The sequence below is a fragment of the Dipodomys merriami genome, unplaced genomic scaffold (genome assembly GCF_024711535.1).
Source record: "Dipodomys merriami isolate MVZ:Mamm:240054 unplaced genomic scaffold, mDipMer1.0.p SCAF_7, whole genome shotgun sequence".
NCBI lineage: Eukaryota > Metazoa > Chordata > Mammalia > Rodentia > Heteromyidae > Dipodomys > Dipodomys merriami.
This window is the reverse complement of record NW_027206290.1, coordinates 65,692,702-65,711,819: the sequence shown is the minus strand read 5'-3', so window position 1 is coordinate 65,711,819 and position 19,118 is coordinate 65,692,702. Positions and strand designations below refer to the sequence as shown.

The 19,118-nt window shown below is 44.1% G+C and overlaps 1 protein-coding gene across 1 annotated transcript in view; it reads left to right on the top strand.

Annotated features, from left to right (window-relative positions):
- Cds2 (CDP-diacylglycerol synthase 2) overlaps positions 1 to 19,118 on the top strand; it is a 45,675-nt gene that overhangs the window by 9,504 nt on the left and 17,053 nt on the right. The window contains exon 2 of the mRNA XM_070006816.1: positions 18,949 to 19,085. Within this exon, the coding sequence (XP_069862917.1) occupies positions 18,949 to 19,085 (137 nt within the window). The remainder of the gene's footprint in view (positions 1 to 18,948; positions 19,086 to 19,118) is intronic.

Below are 19,118 nucleotides of genomic sequence, written 5' to 3'. Positions count from 1 at the left end.
ATAGTATGATACGCTTCTAATTTTGTCTCTTTTTTTCCTCTCATGTTATATAATACTGCCTTCAAGTATATAGAATTCATAGATTTTAAAAGCCTCTGCATTGCATTGGAGATACAGCAGATCACTTACCAAAATCAGTAAACACTACCAGCATCACCAGTACAAATAAACAAAGAAAAAAAAACCCAAAACCCTCTGCATTGATTAATTTTGAAATAAAAAAACCAAAATATTACCTGTTTTTCTTATGTAGGTATGAATCAGAAAAATTGCAAAATACATCTTTTAGAATATTGAATATAAAAACAGTTTCAAGTAAGTATGTTGAATCAGTGGAAAAAATCTTTTTGGTATGGCTGGTGATTTGAACCCTTTCCTTAGGAGTGGTCACAAGGGGCATCCTTGAATGGAACTCCCAGGAGAGCATAAGATGGGAGAGAACAAGATGTGGTTCCCAGTAGCTGAGCAGCTGCCTGGAAGACATGCCCTTTGGTGAAAGTCAAAGTAAATTGGATTTTGCCACAAAACCACACAGACATTCAGGTACAAAGAACAAAGAAAAGGGTTATTACCAGCAAAGGGACCAGCAAGACCCCTTCTCACAAAGGAGAAGTGCCGGCTGTTGTCTTAGGTGAACTTTTATAGCCTGGGAAGTTTTGGGGATCTTGCTGCCTAATATAATCATACCTGTCCCAAAGGAGTGTCCTCTCATGTAAAAGGGGTAGGGGCTAATCATTTACTGCCTTTACTAAAGAGTGTTGCCTAGGGAAAGAACATGCTAAGCTATGAGAGGGCCTGACAGTGATCTAGAATCATTTCTTCTAGCACCTGTTGGTCATTCTCCATACTTCAGAACCTTCTCTTACTCCACATAGTATGTGGCTCTGAGCAAGGCCACTTGTTAGTGCTCATGAAGATTTTCAATTTTCCATGATTTCTTCCCTCCCTCCCTCCCTCCCTCCCTCTCTCCTTTCCTCCCTCCCTCCCCCCCTCTTTCTTTCTTTTTGTTGGTCGTGAGGCTTGAACTCTGGGCCTGAACGCTGTCCCTCAGCTCTTCAGCTCAAGGCGAGCGCTCTACCACGAGCCACAGTGCCACTTCTGGTTTTCTAGTGGTTTATTGGAGATAAGAGTCTCACTGACTTTCCTGCCTGGCCTGGCTTTGAACTGCAATCCTCAGATCTCAGCCTCCTAAGTAGCTAGCATTACAGGTGTGAGCCACTGGTGCTCCGCTTTTCCAAGATTTCTTTCTGTTTGTTTCTTCGTTGGCTTTTTGTTTCTGCCATGATGAGGATCAAACCCATGGTTAAACTTGTGTTCTACCACTGAACTGTATCCTTAGACTTTTTTGTTTTAGAGACAGGGTCAACACTCAGCTGAGAAATTCTTTTTTCTTTTTTGTTTTGTTGGTTGTGGGGCTTGAACTCAGGTCCAGGATGCTGTCCCTGAGCTCTTTTGCTCAAGGCTATTTTGAGCCACAGCTCCACTTCCTGTTTTTGAGTGATTAACTGCAGCTAAGAGTCTCAAGGGGACTTTATTGCCCTGGCTGGCTTTGAACCACGATTTTCAGATTTCAGTCTCTTGAGTAGGTAGGATTACAGGTGTGAGCCACCACTGCTTGGCGAAGAATTTTTTTTTTTTTTTGTCTGTCGTGGGGCTTGAATTCTGGGCCCAAGCTCTGTCCCTCAGCTCAAGGAGAGCACTCTACCACTTGAGCTACAGCACCACTTCCTGTTTTCTGGTGGTTTATTGGAGATAAGAGTTTCACGGACTGGGGCTGGGAAGGTAGCTCAGTGGTAGAGCGCTTGCCTTGCATGCATGAGACCCTGGGTTCGATTCCTCAGCACCAATAAGCAAAAAGAAAAAAGCCGGAAGTGGCGCTGTGGCTCAAGTGGTAGAGTGCTAGCCTTGAGCTGAAGAGCTGAGGGACAGCACCCAGGCCCAGAGTTCAGGCCCCATGACCGGACCAAAAAAAAAAAAAAAAAAAAGAGTTTCACGGACTTTCCTGCCCGGGCTGGCTTTGAACCTTGATTCTCAGATCTCAGCCTCCTGAGTAGCTAGGATTACAGGCGGGAGCCACTGGCTCTGATTTTGGCGAAGAATTCTTTTAAAATGAATCTTGTAAAAATTTTCACTGCAAATAACAATTCTTTAAACCATTGGAAACAGTTTTGGTTAATATCACAATTTTCACCCTTTGGAATCATTTTTAGAATCACATAAATGGAGTATAAAAATCATCCACACAGCTTGGCACTTACATGTGCTATGACAACTTTCAGGTCTTGACTGGTCCTGGAGGCTATGTGAGTGATTAAGTACAGCCAGCCATTCTTCTGGTTTGGAAAAGGGACAGACATAGACACTAACTCCCAACTGTTAGTTTTGTCAGGGTCTTGTTGAACGAATACTGATTTGTTCCTGGCATTGAGCAGAGTCTCTGCCTTCCAAGTCTTGTCACATGGTGGCTTTTTGGTTAGGGGAGCTAGTGAAGTGCTCCCACATTATCCCTGTTGGCCAGCTCTCTGTGCCAATCACTGATCTTTGTCCTTAGATTGTTTGCCCAACAATAGGGGTGGCATGGGCCTGCAAAATTGCATGGCCTTCTAAAGAAAGTTAAACTTCAGTATGTTAACCAGGCAGTGACTGGTGTGGCATTTGAAGGGAGGAAAGGGCACCCTCTGAGGCCTCCTTCCTCCTGTCTGCTTCTCATCAGAGGCATCCCCCATGCCAGGCTCTGGTGCTCTAGAGTGCTGTTATCTGTGAAGGACCTGCCCGTCAAGATCAGAAGTCCTTTCTTCATGCTGTTCATGGCATCAGCTCCTTTGAATTAGGGTCCCCTCAGGGCCATTTTGGGGTTTCTCTGGAGACTTTGCTGAGTGGTTTTTTTTTTTTTTTTTTTTTACATTTTTTAATATATATTTTTATTTTTGGTCAGTTATGGGACTTGAACTCAAGTGCCTGGGCATTGTTCCTGAGCTCTTTTGCTCAAGGCTAGTGCTCTACCACTGTAGGCCACAGCTCCACCTCCAATTTTCTGGTGGTTAATTGGAGATAAGAGTTTCATGGGCCTTACTGCCCTGGCTGGCTTTGAACTATGATCCTCAAACCTCAGTCTCCTGTGTAGCTAGGATTACAAGCATGAGACACCGGCTCTGCTGAGTTTTTAAAAGAGCCTCTGGGACCTGAACACTCACAATTCTTGGATCCCTGACATTTAGGGGACAACTGTCATGGATACTGGACATCCTTCTCAGTGGGTGGCTCTCTGAGCTGTATCCTCACTGTCCTGTGGTTTCAGTGGTCAGCAAACACTCCTAGCTCCCTCAGTCAGTGCAAATTCCCCTCCCCTCTCTTACTCCCTCTTTATCTTTAGTGTTTGTTACTAGGTTTGGAACTTGGGACCTTGAGTTCAATAATTAACAAAATAAATAAAAATAAGACAAGAATTAAAAAAAAAAAAGACCACAGTTTTAGCCATGCACCTCTGGCTCACACCTGTAATCCTAGCTACTCAGGTGGCTGTGATCGCAGTTCAAAGCCAGCCGGGACAGGAAAGTCCATGAGACTCTCATTTCCAGTAAACCACTCAGAAACCAGGAGTGCTGTGTCTCAAGTGGTAGAGTGCTAGCCTTGAGCTGAAGAGCTCAGGGCCAGAGCCCAGGCCCAGAGTTCAAGCCCTACAACCAATTAAAAAAAGAAAAAGACCATAGTTTCATTCCTTACTTACTCATTGACACCTACTTCCATGGGATATTGAGGTCCTATCTGCCTTTTTTTCAACAGGAGATTTTGAGTTTAGGGAGAGCAAGCTGATGTTACAACACAGGAGCAGGCAGTTTCAACACTGTTACTATTTTTTTTTTTCTTGGTTTGGTTTGTGAGGTGGTGAAGGGTAGAAATGGTTCCTCTTGATCAGTGAGTGGCACATGTGAATTCTAGGCTTTGGCTTGTGGCCTCAAGACAGGAGCTAAAAATGCACGCTGGGTAGTGCTTGTGTTTGGTGGTGGGTGAGTGAGGAGGAAAAGGAGTCCAGGTCAAGGTAGGAGACCAGGGAAGGAGTCAGGAAGAGTAAGTAGTGTGCTGCCAAGCCTAGAATGTTTTGAGAATGAGGAAGATTCATGTCATATGCCATGGAAATGTCAAGAAGAATAAGTAGAAGACATAGTTTAATCCCATTATGTGTGCTTCTCACAGCAACTTGGGATTTATTCTATGGAAGAGGCTGTCATTTTGGAAGTTGATGGATCTAAATGTTTTGAACAGTAAACTCTTATATATGTATTTGCTGTTTTATGGATTTTGCTAAGCTCTTATTTGTACTTTCAAGCCTTGATTCCTCTATAAAAAAACTAGTACGATGTGTTTATAATCTGTTTCATTAAATATTGCAACAAAATCTCAGGCTTCCATGCCAAACATAAGTCCATTCCTTCTTTATATGCAGCTGATTAAAAGCTAAAGATCATAAACAAGACAAAGTGTGTTTTTCTCTTGTAAAAGATGTCTGGAGGTTGATATTCCAGCAGTTTCAAATGTGAAAGATGCAGGTTTCTCTGTCTTTGTTTTCCCATTCTGAGTATATGGCTTCTACACATCCATATTTCAGTAAGCAGGTATTAGGGATGGAAGAGGACTGCTCTTCTCTTGTGAGACACTTCGTAGAAATGCACTTGTTTGAGGGCTGGGAACATGGCTTACTAGTAGACTATTTGCCTTCCACGGGTGAGGTGCTACGTTTTATTCCTAGCACTCCTAGTAATCAAAACATTTTGCTTAAAACAAAAAACTATTTCTGCTTACATTCTGTTTGCTAGAACTCAGCCATGTGTCCTGTGCTTAGCTTCAAGGGAAGTTGGAAAGCGTTCCTTCTGGGTGGTCATAAGCATATAACCTATTACAGTAGAAGAATGAATATTGGGGGACAACTAGCAATCTCTGAAGACTTCCAAAAGCCTGAGGATGCTTACTAAAAATCTAATAAAAGTAGGGCATAATAGTACATGCTATAATCCTAGTACTTGGGAGGTTGAAGCAGGAGGATCTCTAGTTTGAATCCAGCTTATACTACATTGTGATGACCTGTCTGAAAAACAAAACAACAAAAAAACCCAAAGCAGGGCTGGGAAGGTGGCTCAGTGGTAGAGCGCTTGCCTTGCATACCTGAGGCTCTGGGTTTGATTCCTCAGCACCACATAAGCAAAAAGAAAAAAGCCATAAGTGTCGCTGTGGCTCAAGTGGTAGAGCACTAGCCTTGAGCTGAAGAGCTGAGGGACAGCGCCAAGGCCCAGAGTTCAGGCCCACGACCGGACCCCCCCCCAAAAAAAAAAAAAAAAAACAACCCAAAGCAATGCAGAACGAGAAACCAAAACAATACTTTTCCTAAAGAACAAACAAACAACCCAAACAATATTTCCAAACAAACCCTGGTAGGAGATCAGATGAGAGGCAATAAAGAAGAAAAGCTGGGAGAAAATAAGCACCTAGAGAGATGAGATCAGGCAGTGGGGCTGAATAAGAAGGAGGGGTGCACTGTGTGCAGGTTTGGAGATGGCTAAGGGTATTGGGTACAGGAATAGCCCACTGACTGTTCCTCTGTAGAGCCCAGAAGAGCAGCGGGCCTTAGAATTATGTAAGTGTTGGTACACGGAAGATAAGTATGCAGTGGCTTCATCTCAGTGCCTCCTCCATAAGCCCATCCTCACCTTTATAAAAGAGAGAAACACCAAGCCCTCAGCTCTATGTCTCTCATTGCCTAAGCTTTTTTTTTTTTTTTTAAATCTTTTTAGCCTCTCAATAAAACAGTTGTAACTGTTATCTGAAGTGATAATCTTGAATTTTTAAGAAATTATGTGGGAATGCTCTGAGGCCAGAACCACAAGCGGCTCCGCTTTAACAAGATCTCCTAGGATACAAATTATCCTGCAGGTAGTTCTCTTTCTGGCTTCCCAGCAGAAGTGTGTATTTCCTAGATGTTCCAGCAGTTACTTGGTGAAGGTGTGAGGTACCTTAGGGTTGGGATGAAAACCCAGATGTACTGCCTGAAGACCTGGTGCTGATGCCATGGTTTGCTTAACAGCTTACAGAGGCTGTTCTCCCTGGGAAAAAGGAGTCAGTTATTTGTAAATACAGCTCAGAGGATAGCCTTCCAAGTTAGAGGCATTTGGTGGAAAAATAATCAAAGGATATGGTTGAGAAATAGGTGTGTCTCAGCTGACTGGCCAGAGTTCCGATAGTGTCTGATTTTTGTTCCATGGACTCAGCTCTGAAGGCATAGATCATGACTCTCCTCTAGTTGTTCACCTGTAGGTCGATAAGCGTCCTATGGTATGTAGAGTGTGAGGGTAGCTGGGGGTCTCTATGAGCCTTCTTCATTGCTGATCATTTAGCTACTTTGGGTAGATTTCTCCCTACAATTTGGTGGGTTGATATCTGTTCTCTCCTGTCATTTTGGGAGAACAAGAGTCATGTGAGCTTTGTTATCTTACAGGGATGTCAGCCAAACACCCAGCTTTCTCTTGAACAATTGCCATTTTATCTCCTTTCTGTTCCACAGAATTCTCTGAATAGAGAAATTTTAATTTGCACCTAGTGGTCTGTAGAAAATGTGCTGCCAGGGGAGTGACTATTTTGAGAACTTCTGATGGAGAATTTGTTCCACAGACAACACTCTCTTATAAGGACTTTCATTAGATAAGGACTTACCCATCTTGTTTCCTGTTAAAATGTTCTCAATTTGTAGTTTTAGTGTTTTTGCATCTGAAAGAGTTTAGGTTATTTTGTTTACAGTCCCCCTTAATGTGTGTACAAGATCGGTATTCATTAAGTAATGTGGATTTAGTGACCTTGACCTTGCCATTCTTAAAAATCGAGAATATTTCTGTTTTCTGTTTTTGTGAATATGACTGAGATAACAGTATTCTGCTGTGTTGTATGGCTTGGAAACTTCCATGCCTTCATCTGCTGGACTCTGTGAAACTTTGCAGATCATAGATAGAATCAGATGTGACAAGTGACACATGTATACAACTCCCCACATTTGTAATAAAACAAAGTAGTATGCTGATTTGCCTTCCCATGCCTGTAGGCTTTGCCTGCCGAGAGATTTCTGCTCGCCCCAAATTTAGGCCTAAGTGCCGATCTTTTCTGCATCCTTAAGCTCTTCTGGTTGGGACATCAGTACTCCTGCCAGAACCTCCTGGAGCAGATGTGATGTAAATGGCTGGGCCTGATGTCCCACAGCCCATGCTCCCAGGAATTTCTACTCTGAGACAAGAGACTGTTTCAGGCTTTGAAATGTTTGCTGACTTTTAATGTTTAGCTCAGGCTTAGCTTGAAGAGCCTTGACCTTCTGGATTTTTCACTCCTGATAGAATTCTTTGGAGGAGAGGCAATTTGGAAGGATTCTTAAGGCAGTTATCAGCCATGGGGATATGGCAATGAATAAACCAAGTCTCATCTACATGGAGTTCATGATCTGATAGGGAGATGGGCAAATACATAATAGTGTCAGGCTCTAGAGATGTTACAAAGAATGAAACGGATGCTTCTTTTTTTTTTGAGTTGGCCTCATGATATTGCTTAGTAGGGTCATGAACACATGTATTCAAATGATCTTCCCACTGTAGGTGGGATTGTAGGTGCTCACCACCATACTTGGCTTGGTGTTTTTCAATATGAAGGTAGGAGTTAACGTATGAAAGGGCTCAGAAGCTAACAGTTGGCTCAGATTCAGAGAGATGTTTCTGTAGTATCTCCCATTATTCAAAGGAAATAAGTGGAAATGTAAAGACCTGAGCATTCTCTAAGGCAAGATCAAACTCCAAAAGGCTTCATTTTGCCTACTTATTCATTATTCCCGGGGATACATTAGTGTTGGAAAGTACAGCTCATTACTACCCTGGATTCTGTGGTGCCTCATGTGCTGCTCCCTCCTCCCAAACCTTATCATCTAGGAGAGTGAACATTAGTTGCTTTTTGCACACAAATGCTGGCAAACCAATGTTCTAGGCCTTGCAGAAAGATGTTAATGAATTTGATTTATTAAAACAAAAAGGAAAAGAAGTTGGCTGCTGGTGGCTCACACCTGTAATCCTAGCTACTCAGGAGGCTGAGATCTGAGGATCATGGTTCAAAGCCAGCCCAGGCTGGAAAATCCATGAGACTCTTTTTTTTTTTTTTTTTTTTGCCAGTCCTGGGGCCTGAACTCTGGGCCTGGGCACTGTCCCTGAGCTCTTCAGCTCAAGGCTAGCACTCTACCACTTGAGCCACAGCTCCACTTCTGGCTTTTTCTTCTTATGTGGTGCTGAGGAATCGAACCCAGGGTCTCATGCATGCAAGGCAAGCACTCTACCACTGAGCCACCTTCCTAGCCCCGAGACTCTTATTTCCAATTAACCACCAGAAAACTGGAAGCCGCTCAAGTGGTAGAGCGCTAGCCTTGAGCTGAAGAGCTCAGAGACAGTGCCCAGGCCCAGAGTTCAGGCCTTATGAACAAAACAAAACAAAACAACTTACTGAGCTCTCAAGGTAAACAAAGATGAATAGGCAGTTCCTACTTGGGATAGTGTTGAAATTGCAGTTATTGAAAATGTTCTCTGAAGGTACAGAGAAAGTGCTCTCTGGAGGTACAGATAGCATCTGTGGGAACTTCATCAGAAGAGATAAAGTGGGTGTGAAGATGGTGTACTAGCCTTCTGGGACTGCTCAAACATTATCACAATTTGAGTGCTTTGAAACAATAGAAATTTGCAGGACACCGATGGCTTATGCCGGTAATCCCAGCTACTCAGGAAGATCACAGCTCAAAGCCAGCCCAGGAGGAGAGTCTGTGAGATTTTCTTTTTGTTTTTGTTTTTGTTTTTGCCAGTCCTGAGGCTTGAACTCAGTGTCTGGGCACTTGTCCTAGAACTTCTTTTGCTCAAGTCTAGCACTCTACCACTTGAGCCACAGCCCCACTTCTGGCCTTTTCTGTTTATGTAGTACTGAGGAACTGAACTCAGGGCTTCATGCATGTTAGGCAAGTACTCTACCACTAAGCCACATTCCCAGCCTGTGAGATTCTTTTTTTTTTTTTGGGTCCGGTCGTGGGGCCTGAACTCTGGGCCTGGGCGCTGTCCCTCAGCTCTTCAGCTCAAGGCTAGCGCTCTACCACTTGAGCCACAGCTCCACTTCTGGCTTTTTTCTTTTTGCTTATGTGGTGCTGAGGAATCAAACCCAGGGCCTCATGCATGCAAGGCAAGTACTCTACCACTGAGCCACCTTCTCAGCCCCAGCCTGTGAGATTCTTATCTCCACTAAAACTCCTTAAAAAAAAGCCAAAAGTGGAGCTGCGGCTCAAGTGGTAGATCCCTAGCCTTGAGCAAAAAGAAGTCAGGAGCCAGGCACTGGTGGCTCATGCCTGTAATCCTAACTACTGAGGAGGCTCAGATCTGAGGACCACAGTTCAAAGCCAACCTTGGCAGGAAAGTCCACCAGACTCTTTTCTCCAATTAACCACCAGAAAACCCAAAGTGGTTCTGTGGCTCAAGTGGTAGAGTGCTTGCCTTGAGCTGAAGAGCTGAAGTACAGTGCTTAGGTCCAGAGTTCAAGCCCTATGACTGACAAAAAAAAAAAAAGTTAAGGAAACTGCTAGTCCCTGAGTTCAAGCCCCAGAACCAGCACAACAACAACAACAACAACAACAACAACAAAACAATGGAGATTTATTTCTCATTTCTGGAAGCTGGAAGTCTAAGATCAAGGCATCAGCAGAGTAGGTGTCTGGAGAGGACCTGGTTCACAGATAGCTTCTCATAGTAAGAAGAAGAGTCTCTCAAATCCCTCTTACAAGGGTCCTAGTCATCTTCCATAAACCTACCTCATACTATCACTTTGGGGTTAGGATTTCAACACAGGAATTTTGGGATCCATAGCAGGACAGGACTTCAGACAAGATGAGGGACAGGACCAGACACTTGGACTGAACCAACTGTATCACTTCTCTTAAAGAGTTTATTACTGATCTGGCAGTATGGTTCAGGATAGAGCACCTGGCTAGCAAGCCCAAGGCTCTAAGTTCAAACTTCATTGCTACAACAACAACAAAAAAGATAAAAAGGAAGTGGTGCTGTGGCTCAAAGTGGTAGAATGCTGGACTTGAGGGGAAGAAAAAAACAAAAACCAGGCCCAGAGTTCAAGCCCCATGACCAACAAAAAAACCCAAAACAAATAAAAACCTAAAACAAAACAAAGTAAGATCTTATTATCAGTAATAAGATCTATCTACCCTATAGGGTATTATTATTACTGTTATCATTATTATATTGAAAAAGAACCTGGACCATTTCACTAGAATTTTTCAGTTGTTTCTGGTTATAATATAATCTGCATAATTTTATATTTAACTAGTCTCCAGGACATTGACTCAAGTATTTTCAGGCTCTAAGACTATTAACAATTAAGCTAGTGAAATGTAGGTAGAGTGTGCAAATGCTTTGTTTTCATAGCAGAATGAGAACCCAGCCAAATTTCTGAGCAGGTGGATGGATGTTGTGGTGGGGAGAGGGCATGATAGGAATTTAATACTCCGATGATCCTCCTATCTCATGCATTCAGGAGTGGTAATGACTGATTACCAGAAATTTATGGTGGCGTCATATAGGGCTTTTCTTTGTTTTTGTTTTCTCTTTTGAGAAGAAGGTTTTGCTCTGTTACCCAGGCTGGCCTTGAACTTGGAATCCTCCTATCTGATATTTCCAAGTACATAGCTGGGATTACAGGCATTCTCATCCCATCTGTGCTCATGCAGTGGTTTTCAAACTATATTCTCTGCAGGTCAGTTGAGGTTTTCCCTACAAACAAAAGTTAATTCTTAACAATGAAGATGTCTAACGTTTCCAGCTTCTTGTTTTTTTTTTTTTTTTTCGGTTGGTCGTGGGGCTTGAACTCTGGGCCTGAGCACTGTCCCTCAGCTCTTGAGCTCAAGGGTAGCGCTCTAACACTTAACTCGCAGCGCCACTTCTGATTTTTTCCACTTATGTGGTGCTGAGGAGTGGAACCCAGGGCCTCATGCATGCAAGGCAAGCATTCTGCTACCGAGCCATCCTCTCAGCCCAGCATCTTGGTTTTAATGAGTAATCTTATATCAATGACATCAACATTTATATTTAATCTTAACTTTTCCCTCAGTACCAGACCCATATATATGCATTATGTAGTAGATATTTCTGTGTATACAGATACATGTGTATATACTTGTGTGTGTGTGTACACACACACACACACACACACACACATGTATGTACATATACCCACATATATTTGTGCCTATTCTGGAGCTTGATTTCAGGATGCTCTCCCTGAACTTTTTTGCTCAAGGCTAGCATTCTAACACTTGAGCCAAGCTCCACTCCTCAGTTCCCCAGTTGTTTCCTATTCACCCTGATCATCAGTGACTTAGATGAAGTTAAGATGATACATTGATAAAGCATGCAGAAGATACATATCCCAGGTAAATACACAAGAAGACAGAAGAAAAATGAATAAATGCTACTCAGGAGGCTGAGATCTGAGGATTGTCATCTGAAGCCAGCCTAGGCAGACAAATCCATGAGATTCTTATCTCCAGCTGTCCACCAAAGAAGTGGCTCAAGTGGTCGAGTGCCTGCCTAGCAAGCATGAGTCCCTGAGTTCAAACCCACCAGTATTTCCCTCTCAGGGGAAAGCCCATTCTACATTGGTGCTTTCACAATTCCTTCTGCAATAAATTTAAAAGTTTGGGATAGAGAACACTGTTAATTCCATGTTCCTAAGGGAGAAATATTAGAAACTATTTGATTGGTATTTGTTTCTATGACTGTTGTTCCTGAACCAGAAATACCACACGAGTGACAATGTACTATTCCAACACAGTCAAATGTACTTTCCTTTCTATAGGGACAGGGTAGGTGAGACATTAAGGACATCACTTTCGTGTCTACCCAGGTTAGCACTCTACCACTTGAGCCACAGCACCACTTCCGGTTTTCGAGTGGTTTATTGGAGATAAGAGTCTCACAGACTTTCCTGCCCAAGGCTGGCTTTGAACCACGATCCTCAGAGCTCAGCCTCCTGAGTAGCTAGGATTACAGGAGTGAGCCACTGGCGCTCAGCTTCTATTTTTTTTTTCTACTAATCTTTGGGTGACTCTGAAGCAGATACTGGGTGGCCATTTAAGATTAGGGGCTTGTACATAAAGAACCCAGCAGCTACTCCTGGGTCCCCTTCCTGGCGGAGGTCTAGGTGGCATGCATGAACCTAGTTTTGAGACTGCAGGTAGCTTTCTTTTTTACATCTTACTAGGTCTTTTGGCAGTAGTTGACATACTACCTAATTAGGGAAAATCTAGTTCTAATGAAGAGGAAGCTGATGAAAAGCTTCCTTTTCTAATAAAGCTGAAAATTCATTTTTCCTAATTCCTGACTAGGGTTCTGATGGTAGGAGGACCTATTGGATCCCAGCAGGACTTCTAACTTTTGTTGTCTTTCCTGTTATTCTGGATGACAGGAGGAGCATAGAACTGTGTGGTTGTGATGGGTATTTCTGGAGGCTGTTTTTGATAATAGTTTATGCTTGTTCTTTTAGTAAACAGATGTTTAATGTCAGATGTGTTAATGTCCAAATAGAGTGTTGGAAGATGGACAGATTCTTTCTAAATTCTTGGCTTAGGATATAAGATCGACTTTTGTGCTGGGCTTTTGTACCAGTAAAATGGCAAGTATTTGAATCAGAAAGCCTCACATTCTTAAAAGATGGATTTCAGATAGATTCCCTCCGCCCCCTCCCCCTCTTTTTGGTCAGTCATGGGGCTTGAACTTTGGGCCTGAGCAGTGTCCCTCAACTCTTCAGCTCAAGGCTAGTGCTCTACCACTTGAGCCACAGCGCCACTTCCGGCTTTTTTCCTTTTGCTTATGTGGTGCTAAGGAATTGAACCCAGGGTCAGGCATGCAAGGCAAGCACTCTACCACTGAGCCACCTTCCCAGCCCCACCCTCCCCCCTTTTAATTGATATGATTGTATAAATTTATACTACTTATATGTAGTATGTAATGATCAAATCGAGGTAACTATAATTTTCATCTCAAACATTTGTAATTTTGAGCTGGGTGCTGGTGGCTCACGCCTGTAATCCTAGCTACTCAGGAGGCTGAGATCTGAGGATCGAGGTTCAAAGCCAGAGGCTGGGAATGTGGCTCAGTTGTAGAGTGCTTGCCTAGTATGCATGAAGCCCTGGGTTTGATTCCTCAGTGCCACATACACAGAAAAAGCCAGTGGGGCTGGGAAGATGCCTCAGTGGTAGAGCGCTTGCCTTGCATGCCTGAGGCCCTGGGTTCGATTCCTCAGCATCACATAAGCAAAAAGAAAAAAGCCGGAAGTGGTGCTGTGGCTCAAGTGGTAGAGCGCTAGTCTTGAACAAAAGAAGTTCAGGGACAGTGCCCAAGCCCTGAGTTCAAGCCCCAGGACTGGGCAAAAAAAAGAAAAGAAAAGAAAAGAGGTTCAAAGCCAGCCCAGGCAGGAAAGTTCGTTAGACTCTTATCTCCAGTAAACCACCAGAAAACCGGAAGTGGCACTGTGACTCAAGTGGTAGAGTGCTAGCCTTGGGCAAAAAAGCACCCAGGCCTTGAGTTCAACAAAACCTCAGATGGAAATTTAATTGGCCTATTCATTTTAGAGATACAAGAGTTCTTAGTGATTCCTAAGGACTCTCTCTTCTCTGGCAATTTCTCTCCCAGGGATCTATCTTAAGCTGGAGAGTTATAGTTGATTGCCTGGAGAGCTGGCCACTAGGCTTAAGTTGGCAGGCTTGGTATTTAGCATAAAGGTTATCCTTAGACTGATGTCTTTGTTCCAAGAAAAGGTTTGTAATTTGCATATAAAGCAGTGCAAAAATAGTTTTAAGTTAGAGTCCGTCAGTGAAATGTGTGAAGGGTGAGCTGGTTTGGGAGCATAACCAGTCAGTGAACAAGATGGAGGGAACAAGGATAAGATTCTGATGGAGAGTACCGCTTATTTCCTTTCCCCAGGTTTGAGCTCCTACTAGGCACACATGAAGGGAATATTAATATCTACAGTTGTGTGGATACAAAATGGAGTTGGCATGTGGCAAAAAAGTGAAAAGTGGGGCAAGTTAAGTTCTACCTACTTAGAGGCCACATATCACAATGCTAAGGACTTCAGTCCAACTCTGACCACAGCCATACTTAAAAAAAAAAAAAAAAAAGGTCTGTCCATGGTCATTTGTGGTGTCACAAAGAGAGCTTCAAATGGCTGCTGCTTTTTATTTTATTGTGAAGATGCTGTATAGGGGGGTTACAGTTACATGAGTAAGGTAATAAGTACATTTCTTGTTGAGCGTTGTTGCCCCTTCCTTTGTTGTTCTCCCACTATCCCTTCCCTCCCCACCTCCCTCACTCCCCCCCCCCCAAAGTTGTAAAGTTCATTTCCAATATACTGTTTTGTGGGTGGCTGCTGCTTTTGTAAGTCAGGGCAGACATTTAGGACATCATTAGACCCAAGAATGAGTGGAAAGAAATATGGCATGATTTCCACCCAGAGAGTAATAGTGGAACTATGGTACATACAGGCTACAGTAGGCTGAGCAAGGTCCTTTTCCAGAGGCCTTTCCAGAGCCCAAAACACTCCACATATTGTCCTCTGTCCCACCCTGTGTCATCATTGTCTCCAGTCCCTTCCTCCCCCTCATTTCTTCAGTGATGAGTCAGGGGAAGTGAGCTAGAAGCTTTTTTTTTTTTTTTTTTTTGGTCCGATCGTGGGGCCTGAACTCTGGGCCTGGGCGCTGTCCCTCAGCTCTTCAGCTCAAGGCTAGCGCTCTACCACTTGAGCCACAGCGCCACTTCTGGCTTTTTTCTTTTTGCTTATGCGGTGCTGAGGAATTGAACCCAGGGCCTCATGCATGCAAGGCAAGCACTCTACCACTGAGCCACCTTCCCAGCCCAGAGCTAGAAGCTTTTTGAATATGAGCTTCTCAAAAAGTTCTGATGGCTTTTGGTACCTTTTTCCATGTGCTATCACTCTTAATTGCCTCTCTGCCTTTCCTTAAAGGATAGCATTTCTGGGAACCAAAAGGAAGGGCGCCTCAGCAGGAGCTTTTTTTTCCCCCTTCCTTTTAGAGCAAGCGCTGTTTCCTGTTTACACCAGCATCACTATCCCCTTGGGAATGGCTCAGGAACTATGGGAGGATGGGGCTTGCTTCAGTTGGGATCTGAGAAGGCCTGCCTTGCTCAGTATTTGCTGGGTTTTGTGAATTGGAAAGGAAGGAAGAAGGAAGGGTCCTGGGAGCAGAGCTGAGACAGTCTAGGCAAGGTGACCTTTTCTAGCTACTCGGTGCTGGCTCCAGAGCTGGGCCTCCTACCAGCCAGCCATCCCCTTCCACTGCCAAGGCTGAGCCTAAAGAAGCAAGAGAAGCAGGATCAGGGCTGCAAGCTAGGAGTTGAAAGGGGTGCTGTGAAACTCTCAATGCAGTCTGGGTACTTGGGTCTGTGATAGGCCCTAAAGAATAAATTAGCTCATTACCTCATTGTTCAGCAAATCTTTGCTTGCTATGTTCCAGGCACGCTCAGTACAGTGAGAAATCACCATGGCAGACAACTATATTTTGTTTTACCATGTGCCCACTTTACAGATACCTATAAAGGTATATATGTGCACTGATGTGTGTATTACAAAGCAGAGAAGGGAAGGAAAATGAGGATAAGTAGAAGGAAGTGCTGGTATTTCCTCCCACCACTCCACAGAGCAGTATAGCCTTCATGTGTCAGACACCACTTCACACATTAGCTCTCAGTGTTTTTTGAGCTGAGACTGACTGTGAAAAGGAAAGCCAGCAAGGCAAATGTTGAGCTAAAGTAATTAGGATAGGGTGCCCAGGTTGCCTGGGGTAGGTATTTAATGTTCTTGTGTGCTTAGGTTACTGAGAAGTGGGACGGGACAGATACAGATTTCTACCCTTATTGCATCTGACTGCCTCCAACCCAACCTCCATAATACCTGCCCCACTAGGAAGACTGGAGAAAAGAGCTTGTACTCTAAATATGATGAGCATCAGAGCTGTCTCTGGGTCCTACTTCTTGGACTGGCTGCTTGCTGCCTGCAGGAAGCTGGCTTAGTCCTCTGCTTGTCCTGCCATCCACTGAAACAGCAAACTGATGGATATGTTCAGTTTCTCTGATTTGGGGTCCAGAATGGACCATTTTTCTTACAGGCAGGAACTTGGGTTCCAGCTCACAGCCTCCTTCTTTAAGCTGTTTTTTGGGGAGGACCTGTAAATTAACTAAAAGCAAGATAAAAGTTAGATACCTAGCCCTCACAATTTGCATCTGTGTCCTTTGATTTGAGTCATTCTCTCCTGTAGTCAATTTATAGTCACCTTGGGCTTCACTAATAAACATCTTATGACAGAAGGTTAAACTCCCCCTCCAGGCAGACAATGCCTTGTAATCATCCTGACAAGAACAGCTAAAAGCTATAAACTACACCAGGCCTCAGCATCAGAGACTAAACTAATGTGATGTGAGACTTTTAAAGATTCATACATTTCCCTCTTCTTGCACCCAACTCTCTGATTTTAATCCAAGGCCACTGTCTGTACCCTTAAGGATGGCTGGAGATGTACTGCCATGGGAAGACATGTCAGTGTTTGGCCTGTGGGGGAGAGTGGCTGGACCTAACATGGGACTCCTGGACTTTGGGCTTTGATCTCACTTTAGGCCCACTGTAGAAGCTGTTGCCAATGCTCCGCTTCCTTTACCTAGCCTTTGCCCATGGACTGGGGAGGAGCCAAAACCTACAGGTCTCCAGGTTCTCTGGAGTTTTCTGTTCCCCTGGCCTGCACCATCTGTTGGGGTGGAGATCAGGAGCGGGAGAACTGGCTGACTTGCCTTTCTTCCCTCCTTTCTCTTCACAGGGATTCACTCTTTAAGCCTGTTTGGTCTGTCTCATCTGTGGGAAGGAGGGGGTGTGTTTAAGTGTGGATCTTTGGCTCAGCAGGTGCCTCTGGCTTATTCAGGAGTGGATGAGGGCAGGTGACTCACTTAAGGACAGGTAAAAACCTAAGGAATGAATCTTTCAGACTTTCCTCAGGGCTCTTTATTTCTTAGTCTTGTCTCAGTCACTCTGACATGTATTAAAAAAGGAGTGCTTCATTCAAGATGTGTATGTGTTTATGTGGAATCAAGTTGGGGGACGTGGAGGTGGGCTCACAGTTCATAAAAGGTCCTTGGAAAATTCAGAGAAAATCTTAGCATGAAGCTGGAGCTGTTTCCTCCCACCCCCAAACGTCAGGCTGTGTTCTTGCCCTTCCCTGCCTGAGGACTTGTCTCCTTGACAACAGGATGGATAAGTTAAAAATAACCTTGTGCTGGGCCTTTTCTGTTGTGAGCGAATATGCCCTTTCCCCTGCTGTGCTCAGGCTGTGCTAAGGACTTCAAAGATGCTCTTTAAAGCACATCCGTGGGTGCTTTACAGGGTCCTAAGGTTTAGCCATCAGACTAGATATTGGGAAACATTACCCTGTATTATTTGTTTTTGTCAGTGGGGTATGAGGGTAAATATTTCAAGAATGAAAAGCTGTTCTGAATGTCTGGTCTTTATTTCATATAGAGAGAGGCAATTCTGGGGGTGTGGCTGTGTTTCAGAACTTCTAGGGTGGTGGAGTAGGACACAGCCCTGAGTGAAGTTTGGTTATCCCTCTTCAAGGAATGGGGGTGGAGCTTAGTGCCGCATACTAGCCTAACATGTGCAAGGCCCTAGGTTCCCTGGTCCTGTTCCCCTCACCCCCAAGGTAATTCCTATGGTTGTTGAGGAGGGCCCTTAACAGGCCCTTTCAGAAGGTGAGGACACCTTGTCAGAGCCATCTGGCTCAGCTGTGGCTTTTTCCTTCCTAGTGAGGCTCTTTCCACAGGCTTTACCAAACTAACTGTTGTACTAAGGCCTTCTATGTTAGTGTCTTATCGAAGTTATACATTTAGAAAAAGGCCTTCCTTGAGGGCTGAGTTGCTTTTTAGCATGCATAGAATTAATTCCTTTTGCCCTACCACTCCTTTTCTCCCCCCCCCCCCCGCCCCCCATTAGTAAACATTTTGCTGTGGACTAGGCATGGGGAAATGAGAACAAGATACCATGGTTCCATTTTTAGGGAGTGTATGGTCAATCAGGGAGACATTTATGAAAAAGTCTCCATTGTGGGTAGTGCTGAAAGAGAGGTCTGTTGGTTAGGTGCACCTAAGCTTGGAGAATATATTTGTTTATAAAGTACTAGTAACACAAAGAATTTAAAAGACTAGAATACACTACAAAAAATCCTGTGAAGCTAGGCATGGGTCACTCATGCCTGTAATCCTAGCTACTCAGGAGGCTGAGATCTGGGCATTGCAGTTCGAAGTCAGCCCCAGCAGAAAAAGTCCCCTGGGAACTCTTAGCTCCAATTAACCACTCAAAAACTGGAAGTAGAGCTGTGGCTCAAAGTGGTAGAGCGATAGCCTTGAGTAAAAGAGCTCTAGACCCTGAGTTCAAGCCCCATGACCCCACCCCCCCAAAAAAAAATCCTGTTAATTTGTAGCTCAATTAGAGTGCTGAATCCTCTGTTTCATCACCTGACTGTGCCAGGCCAGGTTTGGAGTGTTTCACACAGATAGGTGACAGGTACACACTTCTCAGCTTATTTGATTAATTGATTGATTGATTGTTGGTTGTGGGGCCTGAACTCTGGGCCTGGGCGCTGTCCCTCAGCTCTTCAGCTCAAGGCTAGCACTCTACCACTTGAGCCACAGCACCACTTCTGGCTTTTTCTACTTATGTGGTGCTGAGGAATCGAACCCAGGACCTCATGCATGCAAGTCATTACCACTGAGCCACCTTTCCAGCCCATTATTTGACATTTTTAATTTTATCCTCTTCTCTGTTTCTGCCATGTAGGAGTCAGAATCAGAAGCAAAGATTGATGGAGAGACTGCATCAGACAGTGAGGGCCGAACAGAGCCAGCTCCTCCACCAACCTCCATAGATGATACCCCAGAGGTCCTCAACAGGGCCCTTTCCAACTTGTCTTCAAGGTAAATAACCTGGCTTAGGGTCCAAGAGCCAGG